Source organism: Oncorhynchus kisutch, linkage group LG13, assembly GCF_002021735.2.
Source record: "Oncorhynchus kisutch isolate 150728-3 linkage group LG13, Okis_V2, whole genome shotgun sequence".
In the NCBI taxonomy this organism is placed as follows: domain Eukaryota; kingdom Metazoa; phylum Chordata; class Actinopteri; order Salmoniformes; family Salmonidae; genus Oncorhynchus; species Oncorhynchus kisutch.
The window spans coordinates 45,109,029-45,126,484 of NC_034186.2; the positions used below are offsets into that span (position 1 = coordinate 45,109,029).

The window sequence follows — 17,456 nt, forward strand, 5'->3', positions numbered from 1 at the left end:
TGCTCTATTTTAAAAAGGCTGTTCAAACCTAACCATGCATGAAATCTCAAGTCTCTTCTCTAAAGCCCTGGTGTCCTAACCGTGTCAACATTCAGGAAGTAGTCTGGCTTAAAAATAACAAAACATATAAATGCTCCCAAAATTACAAGAGAACCAGTGTCTAAACACAGGCCTCATTACAACCTATAGGACAGTCATCCCTCTAAGTCCTCATGCTTAGAATTTGGTTCCCCACTATCAGAGATATAGTCAGGAATAGGTCAGGGAACTCATTCATATACAGTGAACCCTCTATCTACACTGTCCAGTGAGAATATTTCACTGTGTTCACCTGATTGTTGTCCATCAATCTCAGATTCTTCATCTACACCTACTTCATTTGCAAGCAAGGGCATAGTAAGAAAAACAACCACTTTATTAAACAATTTCTTCACACAAATGATAATTAGCAACAAGAGCAATCAGTAATATTAGACCACAGATGAACCAGTGGAAAATGGTCGCAGCCCAAGCACCAAACACTGACTGAACCCATCCTAACGGATTCCAGTTGATGTCAGGCTGGTGTTCCCTTTCGAAAACATCCCTAAGCTCTTTCAAATGTTCCACTACAATAGTCAAATTGTCATCTTCCTGGGGTATAAATGTACAACAGTGATCTTCTATAATTTGACACACCCCTCCTTCACGTGCTAGCAACATGTCAAGTGCCACTCTATTTTGTTTTGCCATGAGTTGAGTGGCTTGTAATTCTGGTCTTATCATAGAAAACCCTGCAGTGGTCAAATATACCAGGGATTCCAAATTATATCCTAGCCTATCCAACTCATGTGCATTCTCCGATGCCCCATACCAGGGGATTAAACCGCGCCAGAACTTTTCCAATTTCGAGGATCGTCGAGAGTCACTAGGGACATTATTGTATTGCGAGATGTCCCTCTTAATTAGTCTTAACCTGCTTGGAATAGAGGAATTAGTTTTATGCATTACCACAAGGGAGCTGTTTAGTTTACCAAAAATACAGCACCCGGTCCAATTTGTGGGTAGGTAGAGATACGCTTTATCACCACAAATCCAATAATGATCAGTAAATGTTGCCGAGCCAAATTGATGAGAAAGCTAGTCAGTTTCAGCATCAATAATGGTGTGTCCCACCCTCAGTCTAATGGGGTATCCAGAGCTGCATGTTCCCTTCTTCCAGCTACATCCTATTGGGAAAACACTATAATTGACACATGTTGACATTCCCAGAAAGGATTCATTCAATTGTGGTATGGAAATATTGCTTGGATTGTGACAATGACAGGTCCTAAATGGGGTTCGCCGGGGTTGGACTTGAATAGGTTCTGGTACACGGGATCTAGGTTCTAAGATGATTCTACTACACCAATGTGAACAATCAAATCCCCCCCGTAAATCTTTTGATGATGACAAATTACCATTAATGCATTTATCCCTCAGAGTTCTACCTAGTGAAGGTTGACCACCTGTGTTCTCATTGGACAAGAGCACCTCTAGTGCACATTAATGCTGACCTCTACTGAACACTGTAAGAATGGGGAAATCGCTGAATGTGGAAACAAGCTACATACATAACAGGAGGTATTTCTTCTTTACTGTATAGTTAAGCAGTGACCACCAAGTGTTTCCCTCGTGATTCCTCATCCAGTGGATGCATTGACCTTCTTCTTCTTTCGATATGGGAGCGGCTATTGTTTGCTGGACTCCTGTCCTGAGCCTGCCGTTGGCTCGAGCTGGAGTGGCTGCTATTTAAGTCCCGCAGTGGGACTGAATGGTTATCAGTCGAGTCCGTACCATGTTGTCTTTCCAGGACCGGTTGTCCTTGAGTCACTGTCCATATGGCAACTGTAATGAGAAGGCTCAAGACCAGAGCAAGAAACATTATGCGTAGAGTCTGGGCCTGATCCTCCCATCTAGTCGGTGTCTCTGGTCCTCCATCCTCAGGGTCTGGTGGGCAGTATGGCACCTTCCTGCAGTGATTGGCGTGGATCCAAGTAGAACTCTCAGCTACGCGAACAGCAGTGGGGGTAATCAGCATCACCTGGTATGGTCCAGTCCACCTCTGCTGGTTCCAATGCTTTCGTCTCAGGTCTTTCACCACCACCCAGTCACCTGGTTGAAGTTTGTGCAGGATCCCCACCAGTGGCTGGGGTAGAGCCGCTTTCACCCTGGGGAAAATAGCCTTCAGAACATTGTTTAGAGCAGTACAATAACTTACCATGTCATCGTCACAGCCCATCAGTGTCAGCTTGTTCTGTGGGAAGGGAGAATTAATCATCCTCATTGGTCTACCTGTCAGAACCTCATGAGGAGCCAATCCAGTGGTTCTGTGGGGCCTCCCTCGCATGTACATCAGAGCCAGGGGGATCGCAGTGACCCAAGAAAGCCCCTTCTCTGCCATAAGCTTCACCATCTTAGATTTCAGTGTTTGATTAGCGCGTTCAATTAAACCACCGGTTTGCGGCCTATAGCTACAATGGGTCCTGAGGTCTATCTGCAGACTCTCAGGCAAGTTCTGTATCACCAGGTTTACAAAGTGGGAGCCATTGTCGCTGGTTAATTTAGATGGTAACCCCCCACCTTGGGATGATCTCCCTAAGGAGATTCTTGGCTACTGCCATAGCAGTGGAATGTCGACATGGGAATGCCTCTACCCACTTGGAGAAGGCATCCACTATCACCAGACAATATTTGTACCCTTGACAAGGAGAGAGTTCAATAAAATCCATCATTATGTGTTCAAATGGTCCTTCAGGGGTCGGATGAGCCGACAGTGGCATGGGAATCCCTCTTCCCATGTTGTTAGTCATACAAATCACACATTTTGCACAAAATTGTTCAGCAAACACAGAAAACCCAGGTGCAAACCAAAATGTATTTACAAAATCAACAACTCCCCCCTTTGACACATGATCCCTTCCATGTGACAACTTAGCTAAGTAGGGGAAACATGAACGTGGTAAGACTGGTAGCCCAGCCGGGCCCAGCCAGAGTTTCTGCACCTGGTCATATATACATAGTCGTTTCCACTTCCTCAACTCAACAGGACCTACAGAGGATTGAAAGTCAGAGATATCAGTGGGAGAGAAGAGGTTATTATCAGGAAGTAAAACCATCTGTAACACAGGGGCCTCCAAAGAGACAGCTGCTGCCAAGTCAGCCATAGCATTACCTTTGGAGACAGGGTCGGAAGAGTTAGCATGAGCAAGGCACTTACAAACAGCAATTTCAGAAGGGAGCAAAATAGCTTTTGACAAGTTATCAACAAGTTTTGAATGAGAGATCGCCTTACCAGAGGAGGTCAGGAAGCCGCGCTGTTTCCACAGAGTACCAAAATCATGTACCACACCAAAGGCATATCTGCTATCTGTATAGATTGTAGCAGACTGGCCTTTAGCTAATATGCAAGCTCTAGTGAGTGCAAAGAGTTCTGCTGCTTGAGCAGAAAGGTGGGAGGGTAATTTAGCACTTTCCAGTGTGGTTGAGGCAGTAGTAACCGCATACGCAACCAATGGTTCTCCTTTCTCAGAACGCTGAGCAGAGCCATCTACAAACAGTTCCAAATGTGCATTATGCAAAGGGACATCAGTTAAATCCGACCTTTGTTTAGAGACAAGCTCCAACAGTTCAGCACAGTCGTGCGGCTCTCCATCATCCTCGGTGGGCAACAAAGTAGCAGGATTTAACACAGTGCACCTCTTCAGGGTCACATGACACATTGTCAGAAGAACATTCTGATGCCTGTGAAATAAGAGCATGTACAGCATGAGGAACGTGTACAGTGAGTTCACACATGGCAACAATGTCTGCACAAGCCAGCACAGCTTCAGTAGCAGCAGCCACAGCTCTCAAACAACAAACCAGACCTCTGGCCACACTGTCCAGCTGTTTGGAATAATACCCAACTGGGCGCTGCTTTCCTCCATGTTCCTGTGTTAAAACAGATGACATAAAACCATTTCCCTCACAAACAAAGAGGTTAAAAGGTTTAGAATGGTCAGGGAGCCCCAAACAGGTAGAAGTAGTCATGAGTTGTTTCAGTCTGGTCAGAGCAGTCAGTCCCTCTGGTGTCCACTTAATTTTGTCACTCATAGCCATTTTGTGGCCATAAATAAGGTCAGCAAGCGGCTGCACCACCTCAGCATAGTCAGGTAACCACGCCCTACAATACCCTGCCATACCAGTCAATGACATCATGTGTCGTTTAGTAACCAGCTGTGGGACAGAGAGAATAGCCTGTATCCTCTCTTTACTACCCAGCTGCCTGCCATTGGGAGAGATGTCATGACCCAAATACCTCACTGTCTGTGAAACCAACTGTAACTTCTTCTTTGAAACTTTGTGGCCATTCTCAGCGAGAAATTTCAACAGAGCCCGAGTATCAGTTTCTGGACAAATCTCCAATCACCTGAAGGTTTTCTAACAGGCAAGATAGGGGTGTTACAGGGTGATTATGGACAGGGAATTAAAGCACCATTAGCTAACAAAGATGCATGAACAGGTGTAATACCTGCTATTGCCTCCCTACTGAGTGGATACTGTGCTCTAGACGGGCGCCTGGTATCTTTAGGAGTGACTACCATTGGCTCAGCTCCCTTTATTCTCCCAAAATCATACTTGTCCCTTGCGCATAGGCATTCAGGGACCCCTCTCAGGAGGGGTGAGTCTTCACTCAACAACATGATATTGGTAGAAAAAAAAACCTGATCAACGCCATGCACACACCTCTCAGTTGGTGTTCCCCAACTGAGTGGGTAACAACTTGTCAGTGTGCTGGGTGAATAAGTTGACCCATCAGGGCGCATCTCCCAGTCTGTAGCATCAACCAAGCATTTCATCCAAATTCCAGTATCCACTCATTCTACTCTGATTTTGCCAGGGACACATGTGGTGCGCTATCCTCAAACAGGTAGAGCTTTTTCTGTGCAGGGGTTAGATTAACCCCCAAAGCACAGAATTCACTGCTACAGTATAAACCCTCACACTGCACTGACTCATTCTGTAATGTATCACACAGCCATTGTTTCTCATAATGGAGATCTCTTGTCAATGGTTAAAAATGTGAGGTGCAATGTAAGCCTGCTTCAGACCTGAAACTGCCCTCGTGGCCCCAATGGGTTTTGGCCATTGAGAAAACACGAGCAATATTGGGCACCTCATCATCAACATCCCATGCATAATACCAGTCACAACACTCAGACATTAACATCAATTGCTCCCCCACTTCCTCCTCTTCCTCATGAATAACAGTTAAACCGGTTCGGCCACATGTTATGTTGATGCCAAGTTTACACAGGAGGTCCCTGCCCATCAGATTGACAGGACAGTGGTCAGAGTAGAGAAATTGATGTTTATACTTCTCCTCACAAAAGGAGACAGGCAGAGTTACCTGCTCTCTGAGTGGGAGGCCTGAAGCCCCTACAGTTTTGACTATTTCATTTAGACATGGGAGGTTTTATCATAGCCTTGCAGTTAATGACAGACATAGCAGCCCCAGTATCAACAAGAAATATTAATGACTCACCATTGACGCAAGCCTCCACTGTTGCCTCTACTCTCGGAAGGGTGTGACACTTTAAAAACAAATGCTCTTGTTGCTCTGAGGATTTTAGCACAACTGTCCCTGTCTTCTCATCATGTCAATACTTCTCCTCCTGCCCCTGTCCTGGATTGTACAGGGTCGTCTGTGCCGGCGGCCCCGTCTGCCAGGCTCCAGTTTGTCCTCTGCCTGGAGGGACTCCTTGTTGTCCCCACAAGGAGCTGTTGCTGGACCCCGTGAGGTGGCCCGACCTGCCATTGGTTGGGAGGTGGCTGCCACGGCTGTTGTTGGAATGGGGCTGTCCATGCATGTGCTCCTTTTCCTCCTCTTCTTGCCCCCTCCTCTCGGGCCCCTCTTCTTGGTCCGCCCCTGCCTTTGTTCCTCTGTGGATTCGTTGGCTCGGAGCAGTCAGCAGCAAAATGACCCGGCTTCCCACAGTTGTAGCACCTGCGCACTCCACCCCCTCGTCCTGTCCCTGCTGGGGCTGCTCCCTGGTAAAACGTCATCTGAGCAGCCTGTAGTTTCTGTGTCTTTACTTTTTCTTTATTTTTTCTTCCTTCTGAGTACTTTGTTGTCTCTCAGCATGCTTGCAGTGCTGTACCACCATTGCTAATGGTTCAGTCTCCCAACTGATGCAGGTAGTCCTCACAGCTTTCTCCAGGCCCGGTGTCAGACCCCTCACCAGGGCGTCTTTCAGCAGATCCCCATATGCATGTTCGTTTGGTCTGATACCACTGTGTAGCCTGAAACAGGTCTCAATTCTCTTTCTGAAAGCCTCCAGGCCCTCATCTTTCTTCATAGTGCATTCTCTGATAGCAGTCCAGTCAGTCTTAGTTGGATACATCTCCACAATCCTGGCCAGCAGCGCCGTTATCTGGTCCTGATATGCGCCATTCTCAGCCCACAGGTAGTTGTAATCAAACTGTCCCTGTACATCCGCCCACCTGAGTCCCAGTTTCTTTTTACAGATATGGGCTATCTCAGCAGCAGATGGTTTGTACTGACCCACCAATACCCTCATCTCTGCTGAATATTTCACAGCGTCCTTACTTGGGTCTGGTAGGTCCTCTACAATGTCTTTGATTTCATCATGTCTCCACGTCCTCTGGACATACACAATGGGGTTCCATGCTGCGGCGGCAGCAGCATTAGCATCATCAGGTCGAGGCTGAGGGTTAGGGCAGGCCATCAGAGGGTATTGATGATACATGTCTGATGCTGGGTTGTATGGGAAGGGGGTAGAGACACGCCTCTCCGTCCTGGTCCGTAGACGGTCCTTCAACGGGGGAGTCAGATGGGGTGCCCCTCCATCCTCACTGGAGCTGAGTGGAGGAGCCTTGAGAAAAGGATTGTTGATTTTTTTTCCCTTCTGGCGTGCTCCCCCCACTGAGACTGGCCGGAGTCACTCCAGACCCTGTCAGGACTTCAGCCAGGCTCCGTGCCAGACGATCAATCACCGTGGTGTTGGGAGAGACAGGGGGTGGGGTTGCAGGTTGTAGTAGTCTTGCATCCAGCGGATCAGCAGGAGGCGGCTGAGGAGGAGGGATGTCCGGCAACACTGGGTAGAGAGTTTGAGGAATACAGTAGGGAGGGGGACAGTCTCTGTCATCATCATCCTTCCTATTCCTTCTCACTGTTTCATCTTTCCCCTTCTTTTCTCCTTCCTCAGTCTGAACTACCATATTCTGACAGGGTTTTCCCCGAAATGTGTCCTGTCTTTTCTTCCGTTTGTCAGCTTCCCTTTCCCATTTCCTGAATTTCACCCAGTCAATTTGATCCTTTTTTCCTAGTTTACCTTCCTTCTCTACCAATCTCTGTCTTATCTCATCTAACAGCGTCACACTTAGTGCCCCTGTCAAAGGAAAACCACCCTCTCTATGCCATAGAAGTACCTGTTCCAGAATATCCCTACCCCATTTATCTACCATAACCTTCAAGGCTCCAGTAGGAGGGCCCGGAATGCCTGGTTCTTTGTGCGCGCCCATGGCTCCTTAGTCTCACACACACACACACAATCTCACACACAGGGAGAGGAAAAACAGTTACAACAGGAATTCCTTAAGTACTTCACACAGAATTTTACTGATCACCCACACAGGATTGGTCAGATGCTCACACAGAACTGGTCAGATGTCCACACAGAACATCAGAACATAAAAAGGTAACCCACACAGAGTCAACCTACCGCGCCCACACAGAATGCTCCTACAAAATACTCACACAGAGTAACCCAGGGCATACCTGGCTAGCACACAAATAATTGGAATTCACCACCTCTGAGGGTCACTTAGACAATCACACAGACACACAGAATGAGGTCCTTCTTCCACTAGGGCTTCACCAAGCTCTAAGTCCTATCCAACTCAACTTCAAGTGTGGTTTGCTCATTTCACCTTTTTTGTACTATGTTCGGGATGTGGTATCCACTCGGCTCGCTGCCTCTCCAATCTTAGGTTGGTCCATCTGCTCCGTTCTCGAAGTGTGGTCTCCCTGAGATCCCGAGTTTGAGGGATCCCTTGTGCACGATTACCTAGGTCATCAGAAGCGGTCACCGAGTGAAGATTCACATCCCATCCCCGTCGCCAAATGTCGTGGAAATTTCCTTAATTACCAAATGATGAGAGCAAATCACACACCAGTCAGAGTTATGCTTAATCTTCACCTTTAATAATAATTCAGCTTTTGCAATAGCATTTTGACTTTCAACAGTTCAGTATCTCTAATGAAAAGTTGAGAGTGCTCAACATAATGGCATCTGGGATCCTTTATAGCAAAGATCCACCCCCCCTAGTTGACATGACAAACCACAGGTCTTAGGAACTTTCACAAAGAAAGACTTTACTTCAGAGAGGAATATCCCCTAGCCAGACAAAATTGGCTATAAATTATCGTTCAGTTTGGTCTCCTAAACAAAGCTCTTATATCGTCCTTGGTACAAAATGGTACCAAGACATTACCCCCTCCCAATGATATATCTCAAATTGTCATTTGAGATACTCCATCCTAAATACAACCAATTCTGGACAAGCTCACGGAGAGGAAAGTGAGCCTCTAGGTCAAGATAGGGGCAACAAGAGAGGGAACATAGAATGGTTCCAGACACTGCCATCCTCCTCTCCCCGATGGGAAAAGTAGGGAGTGACTGGCACACAGACACAGTGGAGCAAAGAGATAATTGGTTCATCAATCATCTCTTCACATGGTTTAAAAGATATGTTTACACATGATGACACCTTGACCTCTCCCCTCTCTGCGGCCCAAGCAACTTAGTCCTGACAGAGGACAGATAACTGCCAATGGCCACCACTATAGTACAACAAAATACATTCTTATGAGAAATAACTCATAAGCATATCATGAAAATAAAACATCCTATCTATGTTACCCAACTAATTCAGATTAATCCCCAACAGGAGACCAAGAGGGCTCTCAGACTGTAGCTAGAGAGAAAAATATACTAGCAGAGCAACCAGTTGGTACACAGGAAATATTAACTGAAGCAGTCGGGCGGAAGGCAAAGGGGTAGCGGTGTCGGGCCAGTTACCGAAAAGGTCACTAGTTTGAAATCACCTAGGTGCCCTTGAACAAGGCACTTAGCCCAAATTGTTCCTGTAAGTCACTCTGGATAAAACATTTAAATGGTAGTGTTAAGGCTTATCTGACACAGACAATATTATATCAAGCAATAAGAAACAGACAGCAAAATAAATAAAGGCAGGTGTGCATTTTCCAGTAACAACTAGCTAATCACATCAGCGGTGAGTTGGCCAATGACAAAGCAGTCAAAGGGACGGACGCCTGTTCCAGTCAACAGCTCATGTCGGCTCCTGTTCTGAAGGCTGAGTCAGGTTGGTATCTCCACGGCAACGGCCATTTCAGACCCACTCCTTGGGGTTTCGTAACACCTCCAGCGTATCGGCCTCCTGGGAACCTTTAGGAGGTTCATGCATGTACTCCCACCTGTGAAGAGAGTCGGCATGAATGAGGCATCTGGGGCTTTTTCAGTGAGTGCATATAGAATTGTAATGTACACAGCTGACATTAGAGGGCTCTGGTTGATGCTCTGGTGCAGCTCGGTCATGGTACGAACCATGAGGGACATGCACCGTGTGTGTTCCACAGGGCTCTGCTCAATATTTATTTGATTAAACGAGGCAATAAGAACATTCTTATTTACAATGACGGCCTAGGAACAGTGGGTTAACTGCCTTGTTCAGGGGCAGAACGACAGATTTTTACCTCGTTGACTCGGTGATTCAGTACTACGCACACACACACAGGCCGTACGCAGTACCACACACAGGCCGTACGCAGTACTACACACACACAGGGCGTACGCAGTACTACACACACACAGGGCGTACGCAGTACTACACACACACACACACACACACACAGGGCGTACGCAGTACTACACACACACAGGGCGTACGCAGTACTACACACACACACACACACACAGGGCGTACGCAGTACTACACACACACACAGGGAGTACGCAGTACTACACACACAGGGCGTACGCAGTACTACACACACACACAGGGCGTACGCAGTACTATACACACACAGGGCGTACGCAGTACTACACACACACACACAGGGAGTACGCAGTACTACACACACACACACACACAGGGCGTACGCAGTACTACACACACACACAGGGCGTACGCAGTACTATACACACACACACACACACAGGGCGTACGCAGTACTATACACACACACAGGGCGTACGCAGTACTACACACACACACACACACACGCAGTACTACAAGTTTACGCAGTACTAGACACACACACACACAGGGCGTACGCAGTACTACACACACACACACACACACAGGGCGTACGCAGTACTACACACACACACACAGGGCGTACGCAGTACTACACACACACACAGGGCGTACGCAGTACTACACACACACAGGGCGTACGCAGTACTACACACACACAGGGCATACGCAGTACTACACACACACACACACACACCGGGCGTACGCAGTACCACACACACACACCGGGCGTACGCAGTACCACACACACACACCGGGCGTACGCAGTACCACACACACACACCGGGCGTACGCAGTACCACACACACACACCGGGCGTACGCAGTACCACACACACACACCGGGCGTACGCAGTACCACACACACACACCGGGCGTACGCAGTACCACACACACACACCGGGCGTACGCAGTACCACACACACACACCGGGCGTACGCAGTACCACACACACACACCGGGCGTACGCAGTACCACACACACACACCGGGCGTACGCAGTACCACACACACACACCGGGCGTACGCAGTACCACACACACACACCGGGCGTACGCAGTACCACACACACACACCGGGCGTACGCAGTACCACACACACACACCGGGCGTACGTAGTACCACACACACACACCGGGCGTACGCAGTACCACACGCACACACCGGGCGTACGCAGTACCACACGCACACACCGGGCGTACGCAGTACCACACACACACACCGGGCATACGCAGTACTACACACACACACCGGGCGTACGCAGTACTACACACACACACACACGGCGTGCGCAGTAGATCACACACACACACACGGCGTGCGCAGTAGATCACACAGTACTACACACACACACAGCGTGCGCAGTAGATCACACAGTACTACACACACACACAGGGCGTACGCAGTAGATTACACAGTACTACACACACACACACACACGGCGTGCGGAGTAGATCACACAGTACTACACACAGAGTCTTCACTGGTCCAAGGTTGCGTCCCAATAATCTCTCACTTTTTCCCCAAAGTGTTCACTTCCCTTTATGGGTTTAAAAAGTGCAATTTATGGGAAGTAGTGTAAGAGTGCACACATCAGGAGGAAGGAGAGATTATTGGGACGCAACCCCAGTACTCATTCCCAATCACTAGTGCTATACATCCAGTGCTAGCAGCAGCAGTATGACTGTGACGTAACAGTACTCACTTGGCTGTGAGGGGCAGAGACATGAGGATGCTCTCGATCCTGGAGCCTGGGGTGGCCAGTCCAAACTTCACCCCTCTGTCATACACCAGGTTAAATTCCACATACCTGAAAACACACACACACAGACCAAAGGCTTAATGGGACACAAGCACAGACACAGAACCAAACTGTTATTACACATGCACAAGCATGTAGGTACACCTAGGGCTGTTACGGTGACCGTATTACCGACACGTTGCCAGTCAAATTCCAAGTGATCGTTTTAGTCACGGTAATTAGGCTTCTCCAAGCTCTGATGCTGCTGATGGTCATTAGTAGCCTACCAAACTTGCTAACTGCCTGGTACTCAGCACTCTATTGTCCCTCTAATCACTCTGACATCAATGCAAATTTCATCAAACACCTCATGAGCTCTTTTATTTATTTAACTAGGCAAGTCAGTTAAGAACAAATTCGTATTTACAATGACGGCCTACCTCGGCCAAACCCTAACCAGGACGACGCTGGGCCAATTGTGCGCCGCCCTATGGGACTCCCAATCACGGCCGGTTGTGATACAGCACCAGATCGAACCAGGGTCTGTAGCGATGCCGCTAGCAAAGATGCAGTGCCTTAGACCGCTGCGCCACTCGGGAAACGTTACACAACATTTCTATAGGCTATGGAACTGCAATAGAAAACAGAGTGATGGCCAGTACTAAAAAGAGGATCCCATCAGCTTTTTATAGGCTAGTCCTACTATATTTATTTCTCAACTTTCCTAATATTAAGCACATTGCTTATCTTTACAACAGGAGTATAGCCTACCTGGCTGGCATGAAAAGGAACCACGGGAAATGCGTCCTCCATTTGCTATTTAAGTGCATAGATTACATGTATTTTTTTTTTCCTGTTTCGAGGCACGTGCAAGATAATGGGCCAGTCTAATTAAAACAAATTTCACACATACATTATTTAGTATATGTAAAGACAAAGATTAAATCAAGAACAGTCTGATGGGTGACTTATGAATGATATACTGTATTAATCAAAAGCGCATGCCTTTTTAAGTTGCATACCTCATGTAGCCTAGCCCATATGTCTATATGTTTTGATAAGGTTTGTACCACAACTTTAGTGGCCAAATAACTTCTTAAAATTAAGCACATTAATCAGTTTTACGACAGTTGTAGCACCTAACTTTTTCACGTTTGGGGTAGATCATGTTCACCATAAAAATGCACCTTTATAATAAAGCATGACATGCATAATCGCATTTGTGATCACGTTTGAGAATGGTGTTTTCCCGCTACTTGATTGCATTTTGGAACATTCGCGTTTGTAGCCTCCTGCCGTGTGCACATTGCTGCGATTATAATGTGAATAAATAGTCTAATAGTTGATCAACATTTGAAGCTAAAAAAGTTCTGATATGTTGCGTCAGCCTCATTGCTTATAAACGTTTTTTTTTTATGCTAGTGGTTGTATTCATTTGGGATCTATCGCATCCCACAACTGTCCCTCATGTACTTTGTCAGCCAACAAGATGAGTGGGTCTAACGAACAGCAAAAGCACTAGCCTATCAACGTTTGTACTATGGTGGATAGTAGAATGACATAGGCAGCTTATGTCAATCTACTATCCCCCATAGTACAAACGTTGATAGGCTAGTGCTTTTGCTGTTCATTAGACCCACTCATCTTGTTGGCTGACAAAGTACATGAGGACAGTTCTTCCAATATCTTCAATGTGCACCTCGGAATTGGATAAGGATGAGCACAGTTGCATCCCCGATGTGTTTGTCTTCACTTGTAGCCTGTGAGAAAGACCCGATCACGTGACGGGCATTGGTTAATAAGAATTGAGCCATGTGAGTGAGAGGTGCTTCAGAGCACGCAGCCGGGAGAAGGGAATTATAATTATTATATTCAGCCCAAGGGCACAGCGGCCACAAAAGGCATGGATTTCTTTAGGGTACATTACGGCTACACAAAGGGGATGCCACAGGGAAATTTGAGGTATTAGCAAGTGCTTGTCAAATTGTGAATGACAGACTGATGAAGTGTGTGCAGCCTGCGCAAAAAAACTAAGCAGAGCTCATGCCTTTCATGTGACTTTTTTCGAATAATCAGAGTCACATCATGCAGCCGTTGATTTTTTTTAATACATTCTAACGTTGGGCTATATTCTTTGATCACAACTAAAGTTGCATAAATAACTCTAAATTAAGCATATAGGAAGACCGGTTTCTTTGTTAACCACTCACAGAAAAGCGGCATGTGCGCCCTTCCTCAGAAATCTTTTGGAGAAAACATCCTTTCTATTTTATTCAGCTATGTTCAATTGTATTCTTCATCCTATAAAATAATATAAAACAATGCAAATCTGGTCTGCTAAATGAACTAGTATAGCCCACAGCCATATTGCATAGCCAGATCAGGGCCTAACATAAGGACAAGGAGTATGCCATTCTGTTCTTCTGAAATAAGACTACATTTTCTTCATATCATGTTTCTTTAGACGTGTCTAAAATACATAATGGATTTATTAGACGATCCAAAAGGTCTGCATCAGTGGCTTGTCGTCTATGCCTGGAAGCCAGGGAGATGCTAAATGTGTTTATGTTAATTAACGGTCAATTACCTTGAGACAGGCAGTTATTTGCTTGACAATCACAAAACGTCATGACCACCACAGCCCGAGGTACACCCACACCCTCTCATTTGTACCCACCTGCCTCTCCGCACCTGCTGCCAGTCCTTCTCCTCTGGGCTGAAGGGGTCATTGAGGTGTTTGTAGACGATGGGCAGGTAACAGGGCACCACGGTCTGGGCACAGCTCCTAACGAAGCTGAACGCCTCCTCCTGGTTGGGAGAGTCCAGGTCGTCAAAGAAGATGCCACCGATGCCCCGCGTCTCGCCACGATGGCGGATGTAGAAGTACCGGTCGCACCTGCAGGCAGCAGGAGTGCTTTGAATTAAACTAAGCTTGAGGACAAAAAATGTTGCAGGTTACGGAAACACTTGAATTATACCTGCCCGCTGGTACTGTATATTCCTTTATAACTTGTTATACTCATGATTTTATACCAGCAGGGTTTAATTCAAGTGTTACCAATGTTAATTTCCATAATTGCAGCATAACTAGTACAATGCAGTACTTTTACAGGCATTTGAAACACGGTAGAAATGTTGAGCTACTGGTTTCAATGACTAAACACAGAGGTAGTTATTAGATATGATTACGCTCAATGAAAATGTAACCCCCAATGTTCTTTAAAAATACAACTACTGTATGTTTGAGTTGAGAGAAGATCAAGATCATCAAAATCAAGATGTCAATCTGGAGGTGATGACCACTGTGTCAATGTGTAAAACGCAAACAGCTTATAGGAACATAGCCATTAAAGTAACACAGACACACACATCCATATACAGTATCCATACTCACTTACCCTCCCGTTCATTGACACGTCATTCACTAGCTCGGAAGAAATGGCCATTCAGCAGCTGAAGATAATGACGAGAAACTCCTTATCCCCATTGAACAGTAGAGACCCACCCAGTGTAGTCACCCACCCACCCAGTCATTACCACATGTTGTATGAAGTCACCGATATGGGTCGTACCACTTTTTGAAGTCGGGGTAGTACTTGGGGTGATGTTTTTCACAGGCCTCCTTCAGACTGTTGTGAAAGTGAGCGCCATCCTCCTTATTGACATAGGTAGGAGTCAGGTCTGTACCGCCACCAAACCACCACTGTTTAGTGCCTGGGACAGACACACACACACGAGAAGACAAGAGCCATCATTCATTATCTCAGCTCCAACACTTGAATGGTGTGACGTCACAGCCTGACACTCACCATCTTCTTCTTCTATCTCAAAGTATCTGTAGTTGAAGTGCACTGTGGGAATGTGGGGGTTCTTGGGGTGGATGACTGAGCTCACACCCATGGCACAGAATGGCAGGATGCCTAGGAGTGAACATAATACAATATTATACAATACAATACTGTAATATACATCTCAACCATAGTCGGACTCAAGGATCCAATCCTGATTCCTTGAACACATCAGGTTGTCGGAATGGTATGAATGGCTCGCTCTGGTCTTGAGTGACATACGTAGCATGAGGTAACACACGGTACTGCAAGACAACATAAGGGAATTGCTGAAATGAATGAGGTTGATATGAACCTAGGGCGGCCACTCACCATCTTTCCCCCGGAGAACCTTCCCTCTGCTGCGCATCTGCTTGGCGGCCTCCTCGGTCAGGTTCCCAAACACCACGGACACGTTGACCCCGGCCTTCTCAAACACCTTCCCATCCTGCAGCACACAGCTGATGCCCCCGCCACCTGATACAGACACAAGATGTTAAGACAGTGAAGAAAGAGCCAAACACCAAGGCACCTTAATAATGCTATATAAAAAACAGACAGTGAGATAATGGCATGGGTGCCGCATGTTGCAAGGTGCTACTGTGGATGTTGGGCTCAGTTTAAAAATAAGGCCAGGGTGGATAACCTTTGGATTAGCCAGAATAGACTCCGACATGAATTGGAACGCAGACTGCGAGCCGGCCCTAATTCCCCAACATCAATGCCTGACCTCACTAATGCTCTTGTGACTGAATGGGTGGATGCATGTTCCCGCAGCAATGCTCAAACATCTAGTAAAGAGTGGAGCAGCAAATCATTCCATGATTTTGGAATGAGATGTTAGATGAGCAGGTGTCCACATACTTTTGGTCTTATAGTGTTGGCCTATAGGTAAGATGCTCTGGCCTTAGGTTGGGGTTCCTAACCGACTATCCATGCGGGATGGGTACGAGCTGTGTGTACCAAATGGCACGTGCCAAAGGGGGCGATTACATGCCTTCTTTCCGTTCCCACTTGTCCACTTTGAACATGCCGCCGTCCACCTCCTCGAGCGCTCTGCAGAACTCCGCCTGAGTCTCCATGATCAGCATCTCCATCCTCGTGCACATTTCCTCTTTCTTCTGCTCCAGCACTTTGACGTCAGTACACGGCGGAGACATGAACTTCTTGCATTTCTCCGATATCTCCGTCTCCTCGGTTTTGGTGATCATGGTTGCCATTTCAGCCCGCTGAAAGTGACTAGCGCTAGCCACAAAACCCAACACTGCCGCCGCTGCTCCAGCAAACAGCAGGGCGCTTCTCCTGGTTCGTCCGGTTGCCGTTTTGCCTGCAGTCCCATTGGACATGAACTGCACTCCAGTAGCTTTGGGAACCCATCTCGCTCCCGGAAGCGGAGTTAACCTGCGGACCGAAGTGTTATTGAAGAAAGATATGCGCGAGTCCACTATGGAAGCTCGCGTTGAATACGGAAAAAAGCATAGTCTCGCCGTGTTTTGCGCCGTTCTATTCATGGAATAAAGAACGATGGTCGCCATGATTTGTAAATTATCTAGCTGTCATCTCCATGTAAAATGTACAGTTTGTAGACATCCATCTAGCAAAACTGAAAACTACAATCACAAGTAGACAGCCGTGCAGGCACGCTAAGGTCCGGGGGTGTGTCCTTGGCTTGAACCGAGCGAGGAGGCATGGGAAATGGTGTTCTCGATGAGTCTGTCCAGGTTTGTTTGATTGATAGTAAATGACAGGAAACAGCAAGACCCACAAGCCAGTGCTTTTCTGTAGGCGTGTCGTTATTATCCAGAACGTGATAAGAGACCCCTTTCTTCTCTGCTTATCCGCTCTTTGCCAAGATAGTAATTGAAAAATAATAATTGTCCCATAATGACGAATGGATTTATTTTCTTATTCACATGTTATTAAAGCATGACGTAAAATATGCCACGTAGGTCTTCATTTATTTATGTCACTATTTCCAACAACACAAAGACGTGCACTTAATTCCTCATAATAACATGTTCATAATACCA

General features: G+C 46.7%; 1 protein-coding gene across 4 annotated transcripts; it reads right to left on the minus strand.

Moving 5' to 3' along the window:
• Nucleotides 1-397: 397 nt before the first annotated feature.
• On the minus strand, nt 398-17,096 carry LOC109902279 (oxygen-dependent coproporphyrinogen-III oxidase, mitochondrial). Of its 4 annotated transcripts, none has more exons than XM_020498522.2 (9): nt 16,424-17,096; nt 15,760-15,903; nt 15,409-15,519; nt 15,172-15,313; nt 14,277-14,495; nt 11,564-11,668; nt 9,312-9,520; nt 5,546-8,162; nt 398-2,189 (listed from the first exon to the last, which is right to left on the minus strand). In XM_020498522.2, exons 1-7 carry the CDS (start codon nt 16,959-16,961, stop codon nt 9,436-9,438), a joined length of 1,344 nt encoding a protein of 447 aa, XP_020354111.1. In that variant the 5' UTR covers nt 16,962-17,096; the 3' UTR covers nt 398-2,189; nt 5,546-8,162; nt 9,312-9,435. The 4 variants fall into 4 exon arrangements, with proteins under 4 accessions (XP_020354111.1, XP_031642236.1, XP_031642234.1 ...); XM_031786376.1 differs by having other exon boundaries at nt 5,546-7,118; nt 7,473-9,520; XM_031786374.1 differs by having other exon boundaries at nt 5,546-9,520.
• Between the last annotated feature and the right edge of the window lie 360 nt (nt 17,097-17,456).

Coding starts and splice junctions, on each gene's coding strand:
- LOC109902279 (XM_020498522.2), bottom strand. CDS start 16,961: ATGGCGACCATCGTTCTTTATTCCATGAATAGAACGGCGCAAAACACG. Junction 15,314..15,408: donor TGAGATAGAAGAAGAAGATG/GTGAGTGTCAGG, acceptor TGTCTGTCCCAG/GCACTAAACAGTGGTGGTTT. Junction 11,669..14,276: donor CAGCAGGTGCGGAGAGGCAG/GTGGGTACAAAT, acceptor GTGTGTTTTCAG/GTATGTGGAATTTAACCTGG.